The sequence below is a fragment of the Loxodonta africana genome, chromosome 18 (assembly GCF_030014295.1).
Source record: "Loxodonta africana isolate mLoxAfr1 chromosome 18, mLoxAfr1.hap2, whole genome shotgun sequence".
Classification (NCBI taxonomy): domain Eukaryota; kingdom Metazoa; phylum Chordata; class Mammalia; order Proboscidea; family Elephantidae; genus Loxodonta; species Loxodonta africana.
The window spans coordinates 16,563,378-16,584,544 of NC_087359.1; the positions used below are offsets into that span (position 1 = coordinate 16,563,378).

Consider the following 21,167-nt stretch of genomic DNA (forward strand, 5'->3'; position numbering starts at 1 on the left):
CATTTCACTCAAGCCTCTGGTCAGTGTCACCTGGAGTGGCCCTTCCTACCTACCCATGGAAAATAACTCATTCGGGCTCCCCCTATTCTGGTCACTCTTTACTCCCCTCCGCCCACATATTGCCCTCTTTTCTCCATGTGTTCAGCTCACTTGATCTGGGTGTCGGCCCGTCTCCCCCACTGCACTTGAGTGTGAACATCCTGGGGCAGGGTCTTGCCGCCCTAGCACCCGGCACGTGGTCAGACAGGCACCTCCTGACAGCCCGGCTCGCCTGCACCCTTAGCCCTGCAGAGGGCAGGTCTGTGGTGTCATGGCCCCTCTTCCCAAAGGATGCCATGGAGTAGAGGATGCCGGCTCTTGGGTCCCACCAGGCGGGCCCACAGCCCTGTACAACGATGTCAAAGGCACGCTCGGTTTAGCAGATACTCGAGCAAAATCTAAAAAGCACCCATAATCCCTCCACACTCAAGAGATTCAGTTTGCGTTTTGGTTCTTTACCTTTCTCATCATTTTTCTGTTCAGAAATCTCTGGCAGCTATAGCTCTCCCTCAAGAATTGCTAATTCGTGACCCCAAGTTGGGGGGGGGGTGGGGTTCAGAATTTAGAGCTCATGGTGACCGTGAAATCTGTCCGTCCCTCACCCCAGGAACCATTTGTGAAAAACCCCAGTATATTCAGGCTGCATGAGCGGGTGCCTATTGGCAATGGGGGTGTGGGTTTTGTTTCATGGCTTAGTTTTAAGCTGGAATCTGTTTTCTGAGAGCAGGCACAGCATCCTCTAGTGTTGACAGCCTTCCCGGCCGTCTAGTGCTGTGATTTGGGTAACCCACCGCCATCAAGTCGATCCTGATTCATGGCCACCCTAGAGGACAGAGTAGAACTGCCCCATAGGGTTTCTAAGGGAGCAGACTGCCACAGTTTTCTCCCATGAAGCAGCTGATGGGTTCGAACTGCCAACCTTTTTTTGGTCAGCAGCAGAGCGCTTAACCGCTGTGCTACCAGGGCTCCTTTGTGATTTGGATACTTGATCCTTTATAAGTGTAGTGGGAAGTGGGGGCAAAATGCTGGCCTGAGCGGCCCCCACACTGCCTTCCACATGCCCCAGGCATGAATGGAACATTTACAACTATACAGCTGGGGAAAGACTGTCTTCAACAAGGCTAGCATTAATCCGAAAAACATAAAATAATAAATGTTGGAGAGGTTGTGGAGAGACTGGAACACTTATACACTGCTGGTGGGAATGTAAAATGGTACAACCACTTTGGAAATCGATTTGGCGCTTCCTTAAAAAGCTAGAAATAGAACTACCATATGATCCAGCAACCCCACTCCTTGAAATATATCCTAGAGAAGTAAGAGCCCTCACACGAACAGATAGATGCACACCCATGTTCATTGCAGCACTGTTCACAATAGCAAAAAGATGGAAACAACCTAGGTGCCCATCAGCAGATGAATGGATAAACAAATTGTGGTATATTCACACAATGGAATACTACGTAACAGTAAAGAACAGCAATACATCTGTGAAACATCTCATAACGTGGATGAATCTGGAAGGCATTATGCTGAGTGAAATTAAGCAGTCGCAAAAGGACAAATATTGTATAAGACCACTATCATTAAGAACTCAAGAAAAGGTTTAAATACGGAAGAAAATATCCTTTGATGGTTATAAGGCTGGGGTGGGAGGGAAAGGGGTTTTCACTAACTAGATGTAGACAAAAATTACCTTAGGTGAAGGGAAGGACAACACACCATAGAGGGGAAGTCAGCACAGCTGGACTAAAGCAAAAGCTAAGAAGTTTTCTGAATACAACCAGACACTTCGAGGGACAGAGTAGCAGGTGCAGGGGTCTGGGGTCCATGGTTTCAGGGGACATCCAGGTTAATTGGCAGAACAAAGTTTATTAAGAAAATGTTCTGCATCCCACTTTGATGAGTAGCGTCTGGGGTCTTAAAAGCTAGCAAGCGGCCATCTAAGATGCATCAGTTGGTCCCAACTCACATGGAGCAAAGGAGAATGAAGAACACCAAAGAGTCAAGGAGAATTTTAGAGACAGAAAGGGCCATATAAACAAGAGCCTCCATCAGCCTGAGACCAGAAGAACTAGATGGTGCCCTGCTACCACCAATGACCACCCTGACAGGGAACACAACAGAGAGACCCTGGCGGAGCAGGAGAAAAGTGGGGTGCAGAACTCAAATTCTAGTAAAAAGACTAGACATAATGGTCTGATTGAGACTGAAGGAACCCCAGAAGACATGGCCGCCAGACTCTCTGTTAACCCAGAATTAAAACCATTACCAAAGCCAACTCTTCAGACAAAGATTAGACTGGACTATAAGACATAAAATGGTACCCGTGAAGAGTGTGCCTCTTAGTTCACTAAGTAGATACACGAGACTACATGGGCAGCTCTTGTTCGGAGGTGAGATGAGGAGGCAGAAAGGGACGGGAGCTGGTTGCATGGGCATGGGAAATCCGGGGTGGAGAGGGGGAGCACGCTGTCACATTACGGAGGAAGCAACTAGGGTCGCATAACAATGTGTGTATATATTTTTTATGAGAAACTAACTTGAGCCGTAAACTTTCACTTAACGCACAATTTGAAAAAAAAAAAGAATTGCTGTCTTTTAGAATGTATGAACCTTCCAGAACTCTCTCTACAATTCTGGGGAATTACTTATTTTCTGTCTCAATTTACCTATATCTGTACAGTGGGGATGGTAATAATACCTGCCTTATAAGGTTGTTGAGGGTTTCGTGAAATTAGCACACAGAGTGCTTAGAAAGCAGCCTGACTCATGATAAGCACTCGGTTGGACTCTTGTTACAAGGCAGAGGTCCCCGGGAGCACAGCCTTCTTCTAGGCTGAGGGTGCCGCCAGGCTTCGTGATGCAGGCAGTTTGTGAGGTGGTCAGGGAGAGGAAGGCCCCGACAGGTAGAGGGGCACATGGAAAGGCAGTGCCCAGTATGGGTAGAACCCAGGGAATTATGTGCCAAAGTCCTGAAAGACGATGGAGCTCTTCTGTACACAGCACGCTTTTCTCATTTTCCGGAGTTCCCGAGGGACGGGAATGTAACCAACACACGGCCGCTCCTCTCCCGTCACTCCCACCCTGCTCCCAGCACCGTCCAGGCTGTAGAGAAATGGAGAGTAACTGTGTCGGGAAAGATTGGAGATCCCACCCCAAAGATGCAGAGCCTCAGGTGGAGCCGAGCCGACGCCTGCAGGCTGTCACGCACCAAGGGTAGTCGGACAGCCGTCAAACCGAGGACAGCCTCGTCCCCTCGGAGCATGGAGGAGATGCCTGCCTGCCAGCCGGCCCTGCAGAGGTCAGAGGGAGGCGCTGCCTCTCCTTTGCAGTGGTGCCAGTGTCTCTCTCCAGCCACTCCTCTCCGCCTCTGCCAGCGCAGGAGTCTCAGCTTCCCCGTGCGCCAAGGCAGGGTCTCGTGGCCAGGGCGCAGCGGGGCTGGTCGGGGTTCCACCAGAGACGGTACCTGTGCTGCCCCTCTCTCTCCTGTCAGCTCTCAGGGACGAGACACAGATGCCACCACGGAGGGGGTCTGTGAACAATCAGGAGCGGCCCAGGTGTGTGGGGAGCCCGCACCCCCTGCTGCAGTTCGGTACCAAGGAGGGTACCCCCTCCTGACCCACACAGCCTGGCCTCTCATTGGATTTCCTGGTACTGCAACTTCTGGTTTCTATGGCAACTTGGAAAAACCCGCAATTGTGGCTTTTTGGAGTCTAAAACAGGAGCAGGGGGCCGGGGTAGGGTGGGGCAGCACAGAAAATACCAGGTCCTGACCAGAGTGGAGGGTCACAGGATAGAAAGTTCTTTGTGGTAAGAAAGTGGCACCCTCATCCAGCAGGCCCATAGCAGAGTTCTCCCGGCCCAGCACAGCGTCATGCAGTTTCTGACCAGAAGTGAGAAGAGCCTGGACTTGCAGAGGGTCTTCAGCATCCACGACCCGGGGCACAGTGGAGTCGAGGGATAGTAGTCCCCACCAGTATTTGCTGAGCGCTTACTTTGCACCAGGCGCTGTGCTGACATTTCTGCCTTTGTGGTGTCATCAAATCACCCGCCCACTCTGAGACAGCACTGCTGTCCTGTTTTACACCTGTGGAAACGGGCCTGCAGCCATGAGCCTGGGGTTTCCTAGCTGGTAACGTCCCAGCGTCCAACTCTAGAACCCGCACACGTGGGCCTGTTCTCACCTGGAGCATGAACCTGTCCCTACAGGAACATCCCTGCTGGTGGGACGGTGCGGTCTGCTTCCCCTTCATATTTCTCCTAAGAATCACATCTTACTAACAGCAGGGCTCGTTTCAGTCATCACCGCAGTTCTGGGGACCATGAGCCAGGGTCTCCCTCTGTCGCTGGCTCTGCCCTCCAGGAGGGCGCCTCTCCCTGCCCCAGGGGTGGATAGTGTAGAGACCTCTGGGGAGGGGGATGCTGTTGTGTCCTGTTTGGGGAGCAGCCCTTCCACCCCAGAGGTCGTGACCTTGGCATCCAAAGGAGACCGACAGCACCGTGACGTCAGTGAGGAACCAGAGGAGCGGCCCAGGTGTGGGGAAGCAGTGACAGACGCCCAGGCCCTCTGGCCTGTGGAGACCAGCCCTGGCCCTCCTCTTGGAAGCCACTGCTGATGGGTGTTTGTGAGCGACGGGTCAGGTGCTTGTACCTGGACAGACTCCAGAAGTGCGCAGTCCTGGGAGTTACTCAGCAGCCCACCGGCCCGTAGTGGGAGAGATAAGGAGCAGGCACAGGTGGCCAGGAAGGATAGCCCAGATTAGCACATGTAAGGTCGGGGGATAGCAGACCTCCAGGGTGACCCTTACGGCCCAGCACTGCAGCCCTCCCCACCCCACTCTCCTCTGCACTGACCCCACCTCTGAGGGGGCACCTGCAGAAGGTGGAAGGCTGGGATCCGTCACTTACCCACTTTGAGTGTGATGAAGGTGCCCCCAGCAAGCATCGTGCTTGCCTTTGGAGGGAGGGGGGCTGGGGGCGCGGGGGGGCTGACAGGGTCTGTCTCTGGCCTGGCGCTGGTGGAAGGGGTGGATGTGACACTTGAGTAGACGCTGGGGGAAGAGTGCAGGGTGGTGGCAGGGGCCCACCTCTCATCTGTGTTTCCCCTCACAGCTAAAGCTGGAGGACCGCTCCGTGGTGCCCCGGGACGTGGTCCGGCACATGCGCTCCACCGTGAGTTCTGGCAGCCCCCTCATTCTCTGCATATGGGGGTGCTGGCCTGGGCACTGCCCAAGGCAGGGTCCCCAGGCCCTTGGGTGGTGGCTGGGGCTGCTGCGCCTCCTGTGCTTCTCACCGCAGGTTCCCTCTCACTGCAGGACAGCCAGTGTGGGACGGTGATCGACGTGAACATAGACTGTGCTGTCAAGCTCATTGGCACCAACTGCATCATCTACCCTGTCAACAGCAAGGACCTGCAGCACATCTGGGTGAGCCTGGGCGGGGCTGCACCCACCCTGTGGCCCTTGCTGACACAGCCTGTTGCCAGACAGTGGCCTGCCCGCTCCCTGTCGACGAGTGCTGCTGCTGCTGCTTGAGAGGGGGCCGTGTAGATCCGAGGGGGCAGCGTAGACCACAAGGGGGCATGTAGACCTGAGGGGCCATGTAGACCCTAGGGGGCCACATAGACCCGAGGAGCGGGCTTCCCACTCCCCCACCCTCACCCACCTGAATGGCAGATGTGGCTCCTTTACCTGTTTTCCTTCCTCCTCTAACATTCTTCCTTTTTAACAGGTTTCTTTGTAATAAGCTATTTTTAAACAATTTCAAACTTAGAGAAAAGTTGTAACAGTACGGAGCATTCCTGTACCCCACCTCACCTGGGTTCCCCAACTATTTTGCTTCATTTGTTCCATCAACTGCCCTTCTTCCCTCCCCCACCTCCCTCCCTCTCTAGTCTTTTTTTTCTGAAACATTTGAGAGCAAGCTGCTGCCCCGCGGCCCCGAAATACTCCAGGGTATATTTCCCCAAACAAGGACACTCCTCGACAGTCCTCACAGTCCAGAAACCAGCACAGCTACACCCCTGCCTGGTCCACAGACCCCATTCGCCGTCCCAGCCAGGTGGCCCCGCTCTGGGGCACACTGTGCATTCATTGTCTGTGTTCTGTCCCCTCCTGTCTGGGGCTGCTCCTCTGTTCTTCCCCGTCTCCATGCACTGGGCAGTGTCAGATTCAGCACGACTCCCCTTAGCCTGGTCCCTCCGGTGCTGCCTCATGAGTTGCTTCAGGCCATGGCATGCCCTCTTGGCGGGGGGGACCACAGAGGCACCCTGAGTGCTTCCCAGCCTCACACCCGGGACCACGGCATAAAGTGAACCCACCGCCGGGCATCCACTTTGCTCCCTGGTCATGTTGGTGTCTGCCAGCTTTCTCCACAGTGGTGTCTCCATTTACCTATTTTTAACTGATTATATTTTGTGGAGAGGTATTCTGAGATTAGGAGCAGAGGTGGTTTCAGACCTCAGCTGCTAACCAAGAGGTCGGTGGTTCGAACCTACCAGCTGCTCTGGGAGAAAGCTGTGGCAGTCTGCTTCCATGAAGATTACAACCTTGGAAACCCTGTAGGGCAGTTCTGCTCTGTCCTGTAGGGTCATTAGGAGTTGGAATCAACTCAACGGTGATGGCTTTATTCTAAGATTGTGTCAGTATCCCATCTTTGTCAAACCCCAGTCCGCCAGCTCGGCCTCCATAAGCAGCCCCCACCTGGGCCTCCATGAGCACCTCCAGTTGCTAAACGGAGATCTGTGGCTGCTCATCCCTCATATTTATAGCTGGTGTCTGGCTGCAGGGACAAGCTTTACCCTCCCTCTGTTTACCTAGTCACTTCATTATGTCAGTATGGGACTCATAGGTGCCTGCTTTATCCAAACACCAAAACCAAACCCGTTGCTGTCGAGTCGATTCCAACTGAGCTACCCTGTAGGACAGAGTAGAACTGCCCCATAGGGTTTCCAAGGAGCGGCTGGTGGCTTCGAACCACTGACCTGAGCTCTTAACCACCGTGCCACCAGAGCTCCCTGTTTTATTCAGTTGGTTGTAATCCGTTCTCTACCACCATTTACTTTATTGCTGAAATTATCCCAGATTTGGCTCATGGGAACCCTTCAGGCTGGTTCCTCTGACCCTCTGACTTTCCGGTCATTTCCTGAGCACTTTCTTACTTTGTGACACACTGAGATGCTCCAGGCTCATCTTGTATCTTCTCTGTCCCTGCCCTGGAATCAGCCATTTCTCCAGGGAGCCCTGGCTCCTTTCAGAGGAAAGCAGTGTTTAAAAACCAAGATCTGGGTGCCAGTGTGCCAACTCCCATGAGGCCCTTTCAGGACAGCCCAGGGAACTATCTGTATATCTGAAAAAAAAAAAAAAAACAACCCATTTCCATCGAGTCGATTCTGACTCATAGCGACCCTGTAGGACAGGGTAGAGCTGCACCATAGGGTTTCCAAGGAGCAGCTGGTGGATTCGAACTGCCTACTTTTTGGTTAGCATCCATAGCTCCTAATCACTGCACCACCAGGGCACCTGTGTGTGTCTGCACGTGTCCATATATTTGCGTGTATACACACAAATGCCCCAGTACCTATTCTGTGTATGCATACATACATCTATGAGCCCCTCCTGATGCTTCCAGTTCTCAGGTCGATCCTTCCCATATTCACGGGTACCTTCTCCAGCAGTTCTTGTTATCCTCAATGTATTTAAATATTTACTGCTCAAATCACTTCACTCATTTGGGCAAGTAACCAGTGTCCCCACCGCACAGCGTCTGCTCTGCTGCCCCACCCACAGCCCCTCCTGCCAAGTGTCCTTAGATGCCATCACACCCACTGCCTCTGGGTGGCTCTCCCGCACAGGGGAAGAGAAGTGGGACCCAGCTGAGAGCTCTTGGGAAGGGGACCTGCTTCGGCAGTTATTAGGTCCAATGTTGGACCCGTCCAGGCAGTAAATACTCTGGGCCCTTCCTCTCCTGCCTCAGTGAGCCCATGAGGGGTTCCCTGCCCTGGACAGCAGCACTGCCTCCCATTCTCACTGCCCCTGTCCACTTGGCCCACAGCCCTTCATGTACGGGGACTACATTGCCTATGACTGCTGGCTGGGGAAGGTCTATGACTTGAAGAATCAGATCATCCTGAAGCTGTCCAATGGCGCCAGGTAGCACCTCACCACAGGAGCCGCTGGCTGGGGGAGGGCGGCCCAGCGGAAGGAGACGGGGCTGTGATGACGAGTTTTATCAAGGGCAATGGCAGCTGCTGCAGGCACGAGGGCCTTGTGTCCCAGGCCTGACCCTGTTCAGCCACTGTGGCCTCGTTCTCTGGCTCAGTCTCTGGTCTTTGCCCTGTCTTGACTTGGGAAGAGAAGCATTGTCGTTTAGGATATCTGCTAGGGCTGGTGCTTTATTTTAGCCACTTTAATGGTGGTGAGGGCTCAGCCGTGGAGTCAGGGTCTTGCTGAGTGTAGGAGAGTTCCTTGTACCAGCGAAGAGGCTGAGCTGCTGGCACAAGATGAATTGGGCCACCCTAGGGCACTGTGACATATTGGCCCCTCTGGATAACTGCTGTCTGCTGATCAGCAGCTGTGTCCTGGCTGTCGCCCCTTCCGGGACTGCAGTCACTGCCCACTGGTGGAGACAAGACTGTGTTCACTGTTCCAGGTGCTCCATGAACACAGAAGATGGTGCCAAGCTCTACGACGTCTGCCCCCACGTCAGCGACTCGGTGAGTTGGCCTGCCAGGCCTCCATCACCCCTGTTCCCACACCCTGGACTGTGGAGGAGGGAGAACCGGCCTGCAGCTCGTCGCTGTCCAGGGCCGAGTGCTGGAACCAGGGAGGTGTGCGCCAGGCATGCTGAGAGCCTGGGTGTAGACAGAGCGTTAGAAATGTCATCTGCACTTACGTTCACTTTTTATCTCAGTCTTTGTAGATGTCATTTCTCTGTCTTAGCATGTACACGACACTTTGACACACCACACTATGGCAGCACAGTAGTGCTGCGCCCGGTTTGTGAGTAAATACAAAGGGGTGCGTGACCGAGCAAGTTTGAGGACCCTGCTCTCTCGAGCTTTACTCCTCATAATGTGATCCCATGACCACTAGCAGGGACAACTTCTCAGGAACATAGACTGTCACAATCTGCATGTAATAAGGCCCCTGGCTGGTTCGTGACTGCATCGGGGTGTCAGGGGTGTCTTAGGGAGTGTGGAGCCTATGAGGTGCGGCTGTCGCCTGAGGGGTACTGTTCACAAGGACTCTTCTCCCACCCTGAATCCCTCAGGGCCTCTTCTTTGACGATTCCTACGGCTTCTACCCGGGTCAGGTGCTCATCGGCCCAGCCAAGATCTTCTCCAGTGTCCAGTGGCTGTCGGGGGTCAAGCCTGTGCTCAGCACCAAGAGCAAGTTCCGAGTGGTGGTGGAAGAGGTGGGACCCAGGGGCCAGGGAGGTGGAACCCAGCTTCCACCTTGGCCCTCTGTCATCTGAGGGTGCAGCCCTGCTGCTCAACCTCTGGACTCTTGATCTGAAAGGGCTCTGAGGGGGAAGGGACGCCGGGCTCTGGCCATGGAGCAGCTGACAGGCAGAACCCGCACCACGGGGCCAACAGAGCAAGGCCAGGCCAGAGGGTAGCTGTTCCTCTGGGCCCTGACTGGTGGTGAGGTGGCAGCAGGGGCCCCAGGGACAAGGAATAGAACCTCCTCCTGTGAGGGGGGTGTGGTTAGTCACGGCTGCTCCAGGTGTGTTGGTACTGGTGCTGCCTCTGACGACTGGCTCTCTGCCCTGGCGGTCAGGTGGGGCTGGTCCATGAGCCACCCTGCCCAGCCGGTTAGAGGCAGTGCCATGGGAACCTGCCTTGACTGTGCTTCTGTCCCTCTGCCTTCCCAGGTGCAGGTCGTGGAGCTCAAAGTCACATGGATTACCAAGAGTTTCTGTCCAGGGGGCACGGACAGCGTCAGCCCCCCGCCCTCTGTCATCACCCAGGAGAATCTAGGCAGGTGAGCTCCAGAGGCCATCCACTCCGCCAGGGCCTGCTCTGGCAGGAAGTGCAGCCTGGCCATGCCCCACTTCTCCGCCTCAGGGTGAAGCGTCTCGGATGCTTTGACCATGCTCAGCGGCAGCTGGGGGAGCGCTGTCTGTATGTCTTCCCAGCCAAGGTAGAGCCGGCCCAGATTGCCTGTGAATGTCCAGAAAAAAACTGCGCCCAGGGGGAGGGCTCTATGGCCAAGAAGGTATGTCCTTGGGGCTGGGAGTTGGTGGGCGTTTGAGGAACTGGCCTTCAGCCGTTCCCACAGCAAGGACGGCCACCACCTTGTGGTGGGCAGCTCTGATGACTCTTGCAGGCCACCGAGGGTGACTCTCTGCTGCCCACCCAGACCGAGATGCCTGGGGTCAGGCCAGCTGGTTCCACCCAGGGTGGGGCCGATGGCAGCCCCACACGCCCCCCACAGTGCTCCCACTCCTCCACCCTCGCAGGTGAAGCGCCTGTTGAAGAAGCAGGTCGTGCGGATCATGTCATGCTCCCCGGACACCCAGTGTCCCCGGGATCACTCCATGGAGGACATGGACAAGAAGGGGGACGCCAAGGCCAGGAGCGAGCCGGGCTCCACCAGCCCTGAGGAGACAGTCGACGGTTCTGCCAGCCCAGCAGAGGTGCAGGATGAGGGCCCTGAGGAGTCCCCCGAGGCTGGCGAGCACCTGCCCCCCTTCCTGCTGAAGGAGGGCGGAGATGATCGGCTGCACTCGGCAGAGCAGGATGCAGACGACGAGGCCGCCGATGACACGGATGACACCAGCTCGGTGACGTCCTCTGCCAGCTCCACCACCTCCTCGCAGAGTGGCAGCGGCACGAGCCGCAAGAAGAGCATCCCACTGTCCATCAAGAACCTAAAGCGGAAACACAAGAGGAAGAAGAACAAGATCACCCGTGACTTCAAGCCGGGGGACAGGTGGGGACCGGGGTGCCCTCCGCCCTGGTCACCTATCCAGCCTGAGGCCGGGCAGGGCTCACCCCCACGCCCCACAGCATGATCACTCAGGGTGCCTGGGCAGGCCCCGGGGGGAGGAAGGAGGCCCGGGCGGGGCGGTGGAGTTGGCCCTGACTGGGCTGTGCGTGAAAAGCCCTGGTAAGCTGTCCGAGCGTCATGACTCTCGTCCCGCAACCCTTCTCCCCTCCTCTCACACGTGAGGGAGTTTTGGGGTCACCAAGTCCCCGGGGTGGGGTGGGGGCAGAAAGGCAGTCTGCCCTTCCCCTGGGGAAGCAGCCTCATCGCCAGCCCCACCTGCAGGGTGGCCGTGGAAGTGGTGACCACCATGACCTCAGCGGACGTGATGTGGCAGGATGGCTCCGTGGAGTGCAGCATCCGCTCCAACGACCTCTTCCCAGTGCACCACCTGGACAACAACGAGTTCTGCCCGGGGGATTTCGTGGTGGACAAGCGGGGTATGCCAGCACCCCCCAGAGGGCCGGGCAAGGGGAGGGGTGGGAGAGTGTCAGAGGTCACCTGAGGTCAGCAAGGAGAGGCCCCTTGCGAAGGTGTCTCCCTCTGGAGGGCTAGTGGGAGGGCTTTGCTGGGTTCTGTGCCCTGTTGGTTTGAGGTGTGATGGGCAGGCTCGTGGCCGGTGGGCGGGCACCACCAGGGCTCCTTCTGCCCCCAGTCCAGAGCTGCCCAGACCCTGCTGTGTACGGCGTGGTACAGTCTGGGGACCACATCGGCCGCACCTGCATGGTGAAGTGGTTCAAGCTGCGGCCAAGCGGGGACGACGTGGAGGTGTGTGTGCACCATCCCCCCACCGCAGGGTGGGCTGGGCGGGAAGGTGGGCAGGGGCCCTGGCTGACAGCCACCATCACCATCTTGTGCCGCAGCTGATCGGAGAAGAGGAAGACGTGAGCGTGTACGACATCGCTGACCACCCTGACTTCCGGTTCCGCACTACGGACATCGTCATCCGCATCGGCAACACTGAGGATGGGGCCCCTCCCAGGGAAGACGAGGTACAGCGCTCCCCTCTGGGCACCTGCTCCTGGTCTATGTGGCAACTGCAGTCCCTGAGAGAGCCACCAGGTGGCTCCAGGACACAGGACTTGAAGTCCTGCCGTACCTCTTGCCGCCTGGGGCTCAGAGTCCCCCAGAGTAAGTCCCCTGGGCTCCCAGCCCTGCCTGAAGCACCCTCCCCAGGAGAGCAGCTGCCCACGGTAGAGGTGCTGCTCAGCCCCAACACCCACAGAGGAACCAGAAGGTCAGGCTCTATTCGTGCAGCTGCTCCTGAACCCCCCGGTGGTGTCTGTTAGGGAAGCTGAGTCCTTTGTCAGACGTGCCATGAGCATGGTGGAAAACACCATACCATACAGGAGAGGCTTGTGGGGGCGCTCCCTGGGGGAGACAGGAGCATCGTGTGGGAGTGGATTCTGGAGAGGAGGAGCAGGAACAAAGCCTGAGCAAGGCAGGAGCCCTCATCCTGGGAGTAGCGGGAGGCCTGGAGGGGCTGGGGCTATGAGTGTGAAGGGAACCCGTGGGTGCCTGCTGAGATTGGGGCAGGCACCTGGACTCAGTGGGCAGTAAGCTGGGAGGTGTGAGCGGGGTTCCCACACCCACGTTGTCTCAGGACAGTGGGCTGGGAGGTGTGAGCAGGGTTCCCACACCCAGGTTGTCCGAGGACAGAGAGCTGGGAGGTGTGAGCAGGGTTCCCACACCCAGGTTGTCCCAGGACAGTGGGCCGGGAGGTGTGAGCAGGATTCCCACACCCAGGTTGTCCCAGGACAGTGAGCGAGGAGGTGTAAGCAGGGTTCCCACACCCAGGTTGTCCCTGGCCCTAGTTACACCCATTCTTGGGCTGGTGTCTACACGTCCTCACTTCTCGTGGCCTTGTCCCCTGCCATCCACTGCTGGGGCGCCCTTTCCCAGGGGTCTGGCGCTCACCCCTCCTGGAGAGCTGTGCCCTTGACTGTCCTGTTTGCCTTGCAGCCGTCAGTGGGCCAGGTGGCCCGCGTGGATGTCAGCAGCAAGGTAGAGGTGGTGTGGGCTGACAACTCAAAAACCATCATCCTGCCCCAGGTAAGGCTCTGCCAGGACCCAAAGCTTGCCTATGTCCATCGCCTACCCAGAAATGGGAGAACTTGCTGGCAAACCTTACCAACAAGAGCCTTCCTGTGGAAGGGTCTCAGAATCCTTGGGGCTGGGAGTTGGTGGGCGTTTGAGGAACTGGCTTTCAGCCGTTCCCACAGCAAGGACGGCCGAGAAGGACAGCTGTTACGAGGTACCAGGTCAGGGAGGCCAGGGGAACGAGGGCCCACCCACAGCCCGCCTCGCCCAGCAGGTTCTCCAGCTCACCAGGGCATGTGGGTTTCCACAGACCTCCATGTTGCCTGGCTTCCCATCTCACTGTGCTAAGCAAATGCAGGTTACTTCCTGGGTGGGTGGGGGTTTCCACCGATACTGCCAGGAAAACACAGCTGAGGCCCAGAGAGAGGAAGGCCCGCTCACTTGGGCCCTGCTGGTATGCTCACTACTGTCCTCTGCCCCCAGCTCTCCTTTCAGGGTGCCAACACTGGGAGTGGGGGCACGGCTCTCCCCCTGTCTAGGAGGCCATTCCAGGGAACTAGACAGGACACGGCAGAGGCCGGCTCCCCCCTGTACCCCTATCACGTGTTCCATATCCCCTGGTGCAGCCCGGAAGGTCATCTTCATCCCCACGGCAGCTCTCTGAGCCCTTGGGTAGGGCTGGATTTGTCAAGCTGTCCCCTTGGGCCCCTTGGCCCCGGATGCTGGCCACAGGCACAGAGGCAGGGGAGGCTGGGCTCTGGTCCTGTGGGCGAGGGGTGGGCAGGTGGAGGGTGGCTCCTAAGGACGAAGGAACCCTGCTAGCACTGAGAGGTTCAAGGTCCAGAGCAGGAAACGGAGGTAGGGAGGACGGAGTTGCCAGGGCCTTGGTGAGCCCAGTCATCTGCTGTGAGGATAAGGGGCCCCTAAGCCCCCTGTGGTGGGAAGGGGCTTCCTGTCATGCACCCCCACATCTGAACCACCTTTGTGTTTCACTCACACACCAGCACCTGTACAACATCGAGTCCGAGATCGAAGAATCCGACTACGATTCTGTGGAAGGCAGTACCAGTGGGGCATCCTCGGACGAGTGGGAGGACGACAGCGACAGCTGGGAAACTGACAATGGGTTGGTGGAAGATGAGCACCCCAAGATTGAGGAGCCCCCCATCCCCGCCGCCGAGCCACCAGCTGCCCCTGAGGAGGACAAGGGCGTGGTCATCAGTGAAGAGGCCGCCACGGCTGCCATCCAAGGGGCTGTGGCCATGGCAGCCCCCATGGCGGGGCTGATGGAGAAGGGGGGCAAGGACGGGCCCCCAAAGAGCTTCCGGGAGCTGAAGGAGGCCATCAAGATCTTGGAGAGCCTGAAGAACATGACAGTGGAGCAGCTCCTGACGGGCTCGCCCACCTCCCCCACGGTGGAGCCAGAGAAGCCAACGCGTGAGAAGAAGTTTCTGGATGACATTAAAAAGCTTCAGGAAAACCTCAAGAAGACTCTGGACAACGTAGCAATCGCTGAGGAGGAGAAAATGGAGGCGGTGCCCGACGCAGAACGCAAGGAGGACAAGCCCGAGGGGCAGTCCCCCGTGAAGGCAGAGTGGCCCAGCGAGACCCCTGTGCTCTGCCAGCAGTGCGGTGGCAAGCCCGGCGTCACTTTCACCAGCGCCAAGGGCGAGGTCTTCTCCGTGCTGGAGTTTGCCCCCTGTGAGTTCGCCCTGCCCTCCCAGCCTGCTGCTGCCCGGGACCTCCCCCGACGCTGATGCCGGGAGGAGCGGGTGGGAAGCAGGTGGGTTGCCTCACCTGCCTGGGGACATACGGCAGTTGCTCACCCAGGCCAGGTTCTGAAGGGTGGCAGCCGCCTCACACACAGAGCTCCTGGGGCCCTCCAAGCACTACTGACCCCTCTCTTCCTCCCTCCAGCAAATCACTCTTTCAAGAAAATTGAGTTCCAGCCTCCAGAAGCCAAGAAGTTCTTCAGCACAGTTCGGAAGGAAATGGCACTGCTGGCCACCTCACTGCCCGATGGCATCATGGTCAAGACCTTCGAGGACAGAATGGCAAGTAAACTGCGTGGGCTTGGTGTGGACCCAGTGTGGGTAGGTGCTGCACTCGAGAGGCTGCCAGCCACCTTCCTACAGGCGAGGGCACAGGCCTGGTCAGGGGAAGTGCTGGCAAGAGCCCACACCTGTCCCAACCAGATAGTTCTTCCCTTTTTTTAAAAATAGTTTTAAATTATGTGATTATTACCTCGGCATTTTTGGGTATCACAGACTGTTAAGTGCTCAAATACTAGCCAAAAGGTTGGCAGTTCCAACCCACCCAGAGGCACCTTGGAAGACAGGCCTTGAAAACCCTGTGGAGCAGTTCTGCTCTGCAAATGTGGGGTCACCATGAGTAGGAATCAACTTGACGGCAACTCACAGCAACAATTAATACCTGAGTGTACTCTCTTGGGAAAGTTAGAATAGCACAGGAGAAACGTTTCTCTGAGCCATCCCCCTCCCCCACAATCTATCATGAGGAGTTAGGGAGTCTCCTTCCAGACTTTATTCTTGCATGTTCCCATGCGTCACCATGAGCACGCAGTACGGTGTATGGCTTGTTTTACGTAACACCATGCCACCGTACACATCTGTAGTTTGTTTCAGTCACTCAGCAGGATGATTTTTGAGACCTGCTGATGTCACTCTAGTTCCCTTTAACTAAGCAAAGTAGGCCGCCGGGCAGTTATGTCCCGTTGTGCGCGTTTCCATGCCTCCATTCGCAATCTGGCCTGGGGTTTTCTGAGTAATGTTTGTGGCGGGAGGCGGGGAGTGCTTCGTCATTTGCCCCAGGAGCAGGCAGCCCATTCCACTTGCCTTCTTCTGTAGTCACCAGGCTTGTCCTGGGCCCCTGCTGTGACCTGGGCCCGAGTGCAACTCTAAATTAGAGGCTGACTGACAGTGGCGCCAGCTCGGCCCTGCCTAGAACGAAGGGCCAGAGAAAAGAAGGGGAAGGAGCTGGGGACAACAAAGTGGGGCTCCATGTGCTCGCAGTTTTGATACCTTCACTTGTGGGTATTTTGGGGTTCAGTAAAATTCCTCTTGAGAATTCCACCCTGCCTTAGCTCTGCTGAGGGAAGCAGGGATTGGCCTTCCCACGTTGTTCTCTTGTTCCCAGGCATCTCACGAGAAGGGGGCAGTGCGCCTCTGTAGGCGCACGGGGTGGGGCTGGTAGGAACACAGGTAAAGGGATCAGAGCTCTTCACTCAGCCTTTTACCCATGCCCACACCGAGCTCACCCTCTCCATGCGCATTACCTGGCACAGATGGCCTCATGTGATGGTGCCCTTTCCTGAGCCCAGCTTACCCTCACCACACACTTTGCCTGGCACTGATGGCCCCTCATGATGGCGCCCCCTCCTCTCCTGCACCCAGCTCACCCTCACCATGCACATTGCCCACACTGGTGTCCCCGCGTGATGGCAGGTGTTTGTGGAGTGACTCCTCATGACTTAACTACTTGAGTTTCTGGCAGTTTTCCAACATTTTCCCTTGTCTTTCCTCTGGTGTGAGGCCATCCCCTGGCCTCCAAAAGCAAGTACACCCACTCCTCACTTATCAACATGGTTATGCTCCAAAGACAGGTCATTGTGCCAAACTCATCATTATGTGAGAATCAGCCAGTCTTTGCTGGGCCCCCCTTCCCCACTACTCCTTCCCCACCACCATGGAACCCATAGGGGAGAAGGTGATGGTGGTCAGGGGTTGTCTATCGCCTCTGGAACAGCAGGGGTCCACTATCACCTGGCCATGCTCCAGGACTCCGTGTGGACTTCCATACCTCAGCTGTCCACCTTCCCGCTCTGCCAGCCCTAGATATGGGCCTTGGCAGCAGGCAGCTCCTGGGGCTGGGAACAGGCTGCAGAAGTGACAGACAGTCCTCTTTGGATGAAGAGACTTCCAAGACCCTGCCCAACTTCTATGGCCCCGGCTCCTACCACCTCCTCATGGCCTAGCTGCCCCTACCTCTTGCCCTCCTCCCGCCTGCCCCACACTGACTGCAGGCAGGCCTAGTTCCTCTGCCTCACCCGGGTGATATGAACCGCCAGCAGCCTGAGCAGCCTGCCTATCACAAACCTCACCCTCCTCTCTCTCCTCCTCCCTGTCACTTCAGCTCCTCATTAGCGTGCAGAATACTCGGACAGTAGATTTTCCTGTTGTTGTAAATGGGAAATGTCAGGTACTGAGAGCGTCGACAAGTGAAGGATAGGTGTACCGCTGCACCATTCCAGAATGTTCTTTCACTTGCTGTTATTGTTGCTTACCTTGTTGAGGGTCAGGGCAGGTATCCTGAGGGATAAAAGTTTAAGTAATGTTTTATGAGGAAAAAATACTGATGTAACACCCAATTTGGAAAATTTCCCAGTGTTGAAAGGCACCAGGTAGGTCTGCCTAGAGGTACCTGTGTCTAGCCTCTTGGTGGCTGGCAGTCTCCAAGTTCTAGGCGCTGCAGCTTGGCCGGATGCCGCCTGGGGAAGCGAGCACCGTGCGTGTGTGCCAGGCCTCTGCTGACCTCATCCCTTTCCCTCCCTCCCACTGCAGGACCTCTTCTCTGCCCTGATCAAGGGGCCCACCCGGACGCCCTATGAGGATGGTCTCTACCTGTTTGACATCCAGCTGCCAAACATCTACCCGGCCGTGCCCCCCCACTTTTGCTACCTCTCCCAGTGCAGCGGCCGCCTGAACCCCAACCTGTACGACAACGGGAAGGTGTGCGTCAGCCTCTTGGGCACCTGGATTGGAAAGGTGAGGGTGGCACCAGCACCCCGGCCAGGTTAGGGGAGAGCAGGGCAGGGCTGGGCCACCAGGACGGTGTGACGGTGCTGTGTGTCGTTTCAGGGAACAGAGAGGTGGACGAGTAAATCCAGCCTCCTCCAGGTGCTCATCTCTATCCAAGGTATAGCAGGCCGGGTGCTGGGGCAGAGGGAAGGCTAGGGTGATGGAGGGCCCTCCCTGCTCCTGCCTGTGCCTCTGCCATCCCCTGGGCGATCAGGCCAGGCCTGCCCTGGTGAGCTTCTCCCCACTGAGGGAGGGCCTTGCACTCCCGCTCAGGCCTAATCCTGGTAAACGAGCCATACTACAACGAGGCTGGCTTCGACAGCGACCGGGGCCTGCAGGAGGGCTACGAGAACAGCCGCTGCTACAACGAGATGGCTCTGATCCGCGTGGTGCAGTCCATGACCCAGCTGCTGCGGCGGCCCCCCGAGGTCTTCGAGCAGGAGATCCGGCAGCACTTTAGCGCTGGCGGCTGGCGGCTGGTGAGCCGCATTGAGTCCTGGCTGGAGACCCACGCACTGCTGGAGAGGGCCCAGGCCTTGCCCAATGGGGTCCCCAAAGACAGCAGCTCACCAGAGCCACCTGCGGGGGCCGAGCTCTCAGACTCTAGCCGAGACGAACCTGAGGACGGCGGGCTGGCCCCTGGTGAGGCCTCCCAGGGCTCAGACTCGGAGGGCGGTGCCCAGGGCCCGGCCTCGGCCAGCAGGGACCGCACAGAGCAGACTTCAGAGGCCGCGCCGGACACATCGGTGCCACCCAGTGTCAAACCAAAGAAGCGGAGAAAGAGCTACCGGAGCTTCCTGCCGGAGAAAAGCGGCTACCCTGACATCGGCTTCCCCCTCTTCCCACTCTCTAAGGGCTTCATCAAGAGCATCCGGGGAGTCCTGACGCAATTCCGGGCGGCTCTGGTGGAGGCGGGCATGCCTGAGAACGCAGAGGACAAGTAGCCACCACCCTTGAGAACAGAGCCACTCGGTGGGGAGGGGCTGGATGCTGCCCACTCACACCTCCGGGAGTCTCCTCTGCCCGTCTCCCCACCCCTGAAGCTAGCCCCCCACCGCCCTCTCCCAAGGCGAGTTTGATGCTGAAGTGCAAGAAGTCTCTTGAGATGCTGCCGTTTCTATTCTGAAGCAATCTTTTGAGCAGGCGGGTCCCCGTGGCAAAGGAAGCCTGAACCCCTCTGCATCCCAGGCAGAATGTCTCAGCTCTCGTCCCTGGGCAGCTCCATGTCAGGTCAGAGGCAGAGGCTCCGGGGCTGATGCTGGTTCTCTGGGCCCAGGTGCACCGCAGGCCAGCAGCAGGATGAGTGGGTGTGCCTTGCATGAAGTGTGGGCTGCTCCAGCAATCCCCTGGTTCCCCTCAACCTCGTCGGCTCGACCTAGCTTCCCCAGTTCCTGAGCCCCCTGCTGCCACTGCCCCTGGCCCCCAGCATCAATGCTGTCCCCTGGGAGTTGTAGGTGCTGTCTGGCTCCTGGCTGACTCTGGCTTCGTGAGATTAGAACGCTTCTGCCTATTGGATGTGTTCTCAGAAAGGACGAGAGCAGGCTTGGTTTGGGGGGACCCCAGGAGAGGGGGAGTGGGAGACCTAGGGCTGCTGGGAGAGAGACGGCAGTAGGTGCCTTGTGCTTCCTGTCTGAAGCCGGCCAGGGGGAGCTCGGCAGCGCTGGCTTGCCGGCCTTGCCCGCGCCCCGCTCTGCCGCACCTCAGGGCCTGCAGGTGCAGGAGCAGCAACACAGAGCCAGGGCGAGTGCTGGGGCCGCTCCCGGAGATCCGGCCCTCCCCTCAGAAGATGCACTGAGAGGGTCATGCAGCTCCCAGGACAGCCACCCTTGCCCCTTGGGTGGGAAGGAGGCACCCCATCAGCCCTTGGCTTACAAACTCCATCTGGGGAGAGGCGGCCAGCGGGGCACTCCTCTTGGAGACCGGCCGAGGTTTACAAGTTTTCTAAGCTTTTGATAATGTGAAGCTCCAGGCTCAGAGGCTGCTGTTGCGCAGTGCAGCTGTGTAATTTTTGGTGTACCTATGTAACATTTAAGGTTGAAAAAATAACAAAATCTCAAGAGCAAAAATCTTAACACTTAACTAGGGAAAAAAAAAAAAAGCCAAAGCATGCTGCGTTTCGTTGGCCTTAAGCTGGCCCGGCGCCTGTGCTGTGCCTCCCCAGCTGCTGGCGCGGGCGCTCCGGGCCCATTCGGGAGCTTGCTGGAGAAACCCGGAGTGACTGATGGGGCTGTGCTTCCGAGTACGTCGTCCACGTGGAGATGTGAATGCCTGCTGCTTACGGTGTCTGTATAAAGTGCAGTGTGATGAAACTTTTTTTTACTTGCATTTTTTCTTTTTTTTTGTTTGGCTCATTACAATGTACAAGACAAGGTGACACCATTAAACCTGCCTCTGCCATTCACCTGGGCTCATTGTCCTCCTTCCTCTTGGGGCCCTTTGTGCTACACCTCCCTCAGACACCCCCTCCCCAGTGGAAGAAAGAGACCCCATGGCCGGGAAAGTACACGGTGAGGGGGCACAGTTTCCCTGGCCCGGTGGGGAGGCCCCTGCAGACACTTCTTCCCACCCAGTTGGCATCAGTACCTCTTGCTTTTCTAGCCCTAGGACCTCGGGATCCAGGCCGGCAGGTTGACCCTCTTGCCTCTCTGGGCAGGGTTGTCCTCAACACCCAGCAGCTGTGGCCACCAAATGCTTATAGTTGACCAATTCAGCCCATTCCACTGCTTCCAGCTGCTGAGGGCGTGGCAGGTGCCCTCTCCTGGGCTTTAGGCCAAAATGGTTGCCCAGGTTGGGAGACTGGCAACTGTCCCTCCCTGCTGCTTCCTTTGAGGCTGCTGCCCAGCCCCACTACAGGGCCAGGTGGAGCGGGGAGGGGCAGGAGAGGCAAGTGACCCTGGGGTGGACCGCACAGTCCTTCCCTGTGTGACATCAGGCTTTAAAAGGGAGCAGCCCCCTGCCACTTTGCTTTCTGCCACCTTCACCTCTTGCTCCTTGCCAAGTTCCCTTTCCTGCTCAATTATGGAGTCTGTGCAGGGCTCCAAGCAGATTTGTCAGACTAGCTGGCTGTGTGGCCTTCGGCGAGACGTAACTGGCTCCCAGTCTCAGTTTCCTAGTTGGTCGAGCTCTAAAGTTAGTTCCAGTCCCAAAGAGTATGATTGGTCTCTGGGGGAGCCCAGCTCCAGCCCTGTGCCTGCCCCCAACCGTGGGCGTTCCCAGAAGCCAGCACCATTGGGCATGGTTAACACTCTATCCTACAGTTAGTTACAGCCCTGTCTAGAGC

At 57.3% G+C, this 21,167-nt stretch overlaps 1 protein-coding gene across 6 annotated transcripts in view; it reads left to right on the plus strand.

Annotated features, from left to right (window-relative positions):
- UBE2O (ubiquitin conjugating enzyme E2 O) overlaps positions 1-20,286 on the plus strand; it is a 57,817-nt gene extending 37,531 nt beyond the window's left edge. For 2 of the 6 annotated variants that reach the window (XM_064270703.1, XM_064270700.1), the window contains exons 2-18: positions 5,155-5,214; positions 5,358-5,468; positions 8,095-8,192; positions 8,692-8,755; positions 9,313-9,456; positions 9,916-10,025; positions 10,109-10,259; positions 10,504-10,976; positions 11,316-11,470; positions 11,686-11,798; positions 11,894-12,022; positions 12,993-13,082; positions 14,075-14,771; positions 14,988-15,124; positions 17,651-17,854; positions 17,948-18,005; positions 18,161-20,286. In XM_064270703.1, the coding sequence (XP_064126773.1) occupies positions 5,155-5,214; positions 5,358-5,468; positions 8,095-8,192; positions 8,692-8,755; positions 9,313-9,456; positions 9,916-10,025; positions 10,109-10,259; positions 10,504-10,976; positions 11,316-11,470; positions 11,686-11,798; positions 11,894-12,022; positions 12,993-13,082; positions 14,075-14,771; positions 14,988-15,124; positions 17,651-17,854; positions 17,948-18,005; positions 18,161-18,831 (3,465 nt within the window). In that variant the 3' untranslated portion in view covers positions 18,832-20,286. Of the gene's footprint in view, positions 1-5,154; positions 5,215-5,357; positions 5,469-8,094; positions 8,193-8,691; positions 8,756-9,312; positions 9,457-9,915; positions 10,026-10,108; positions 10,260-10,503; positions 10,977-11,315; positions 11,471-11,667; positions 11,799-11,893; positions 12,023-12,992; positions 13,083-14,074; positions 14,772-14,987; positions 15,125-17,650; positions 17,855-17,947; positions 18,006-18,160 lie in introns of all 6 variants that reach the window. The other 4 variants (XM_064270704.1, XM_064270701.1, XM_064270702.1 and 1 more) reach the window with 4 other exon arrangements.
- The last annotated feature ends 881 nt before the right edge of the window (positions 20,287-21,167 follow it).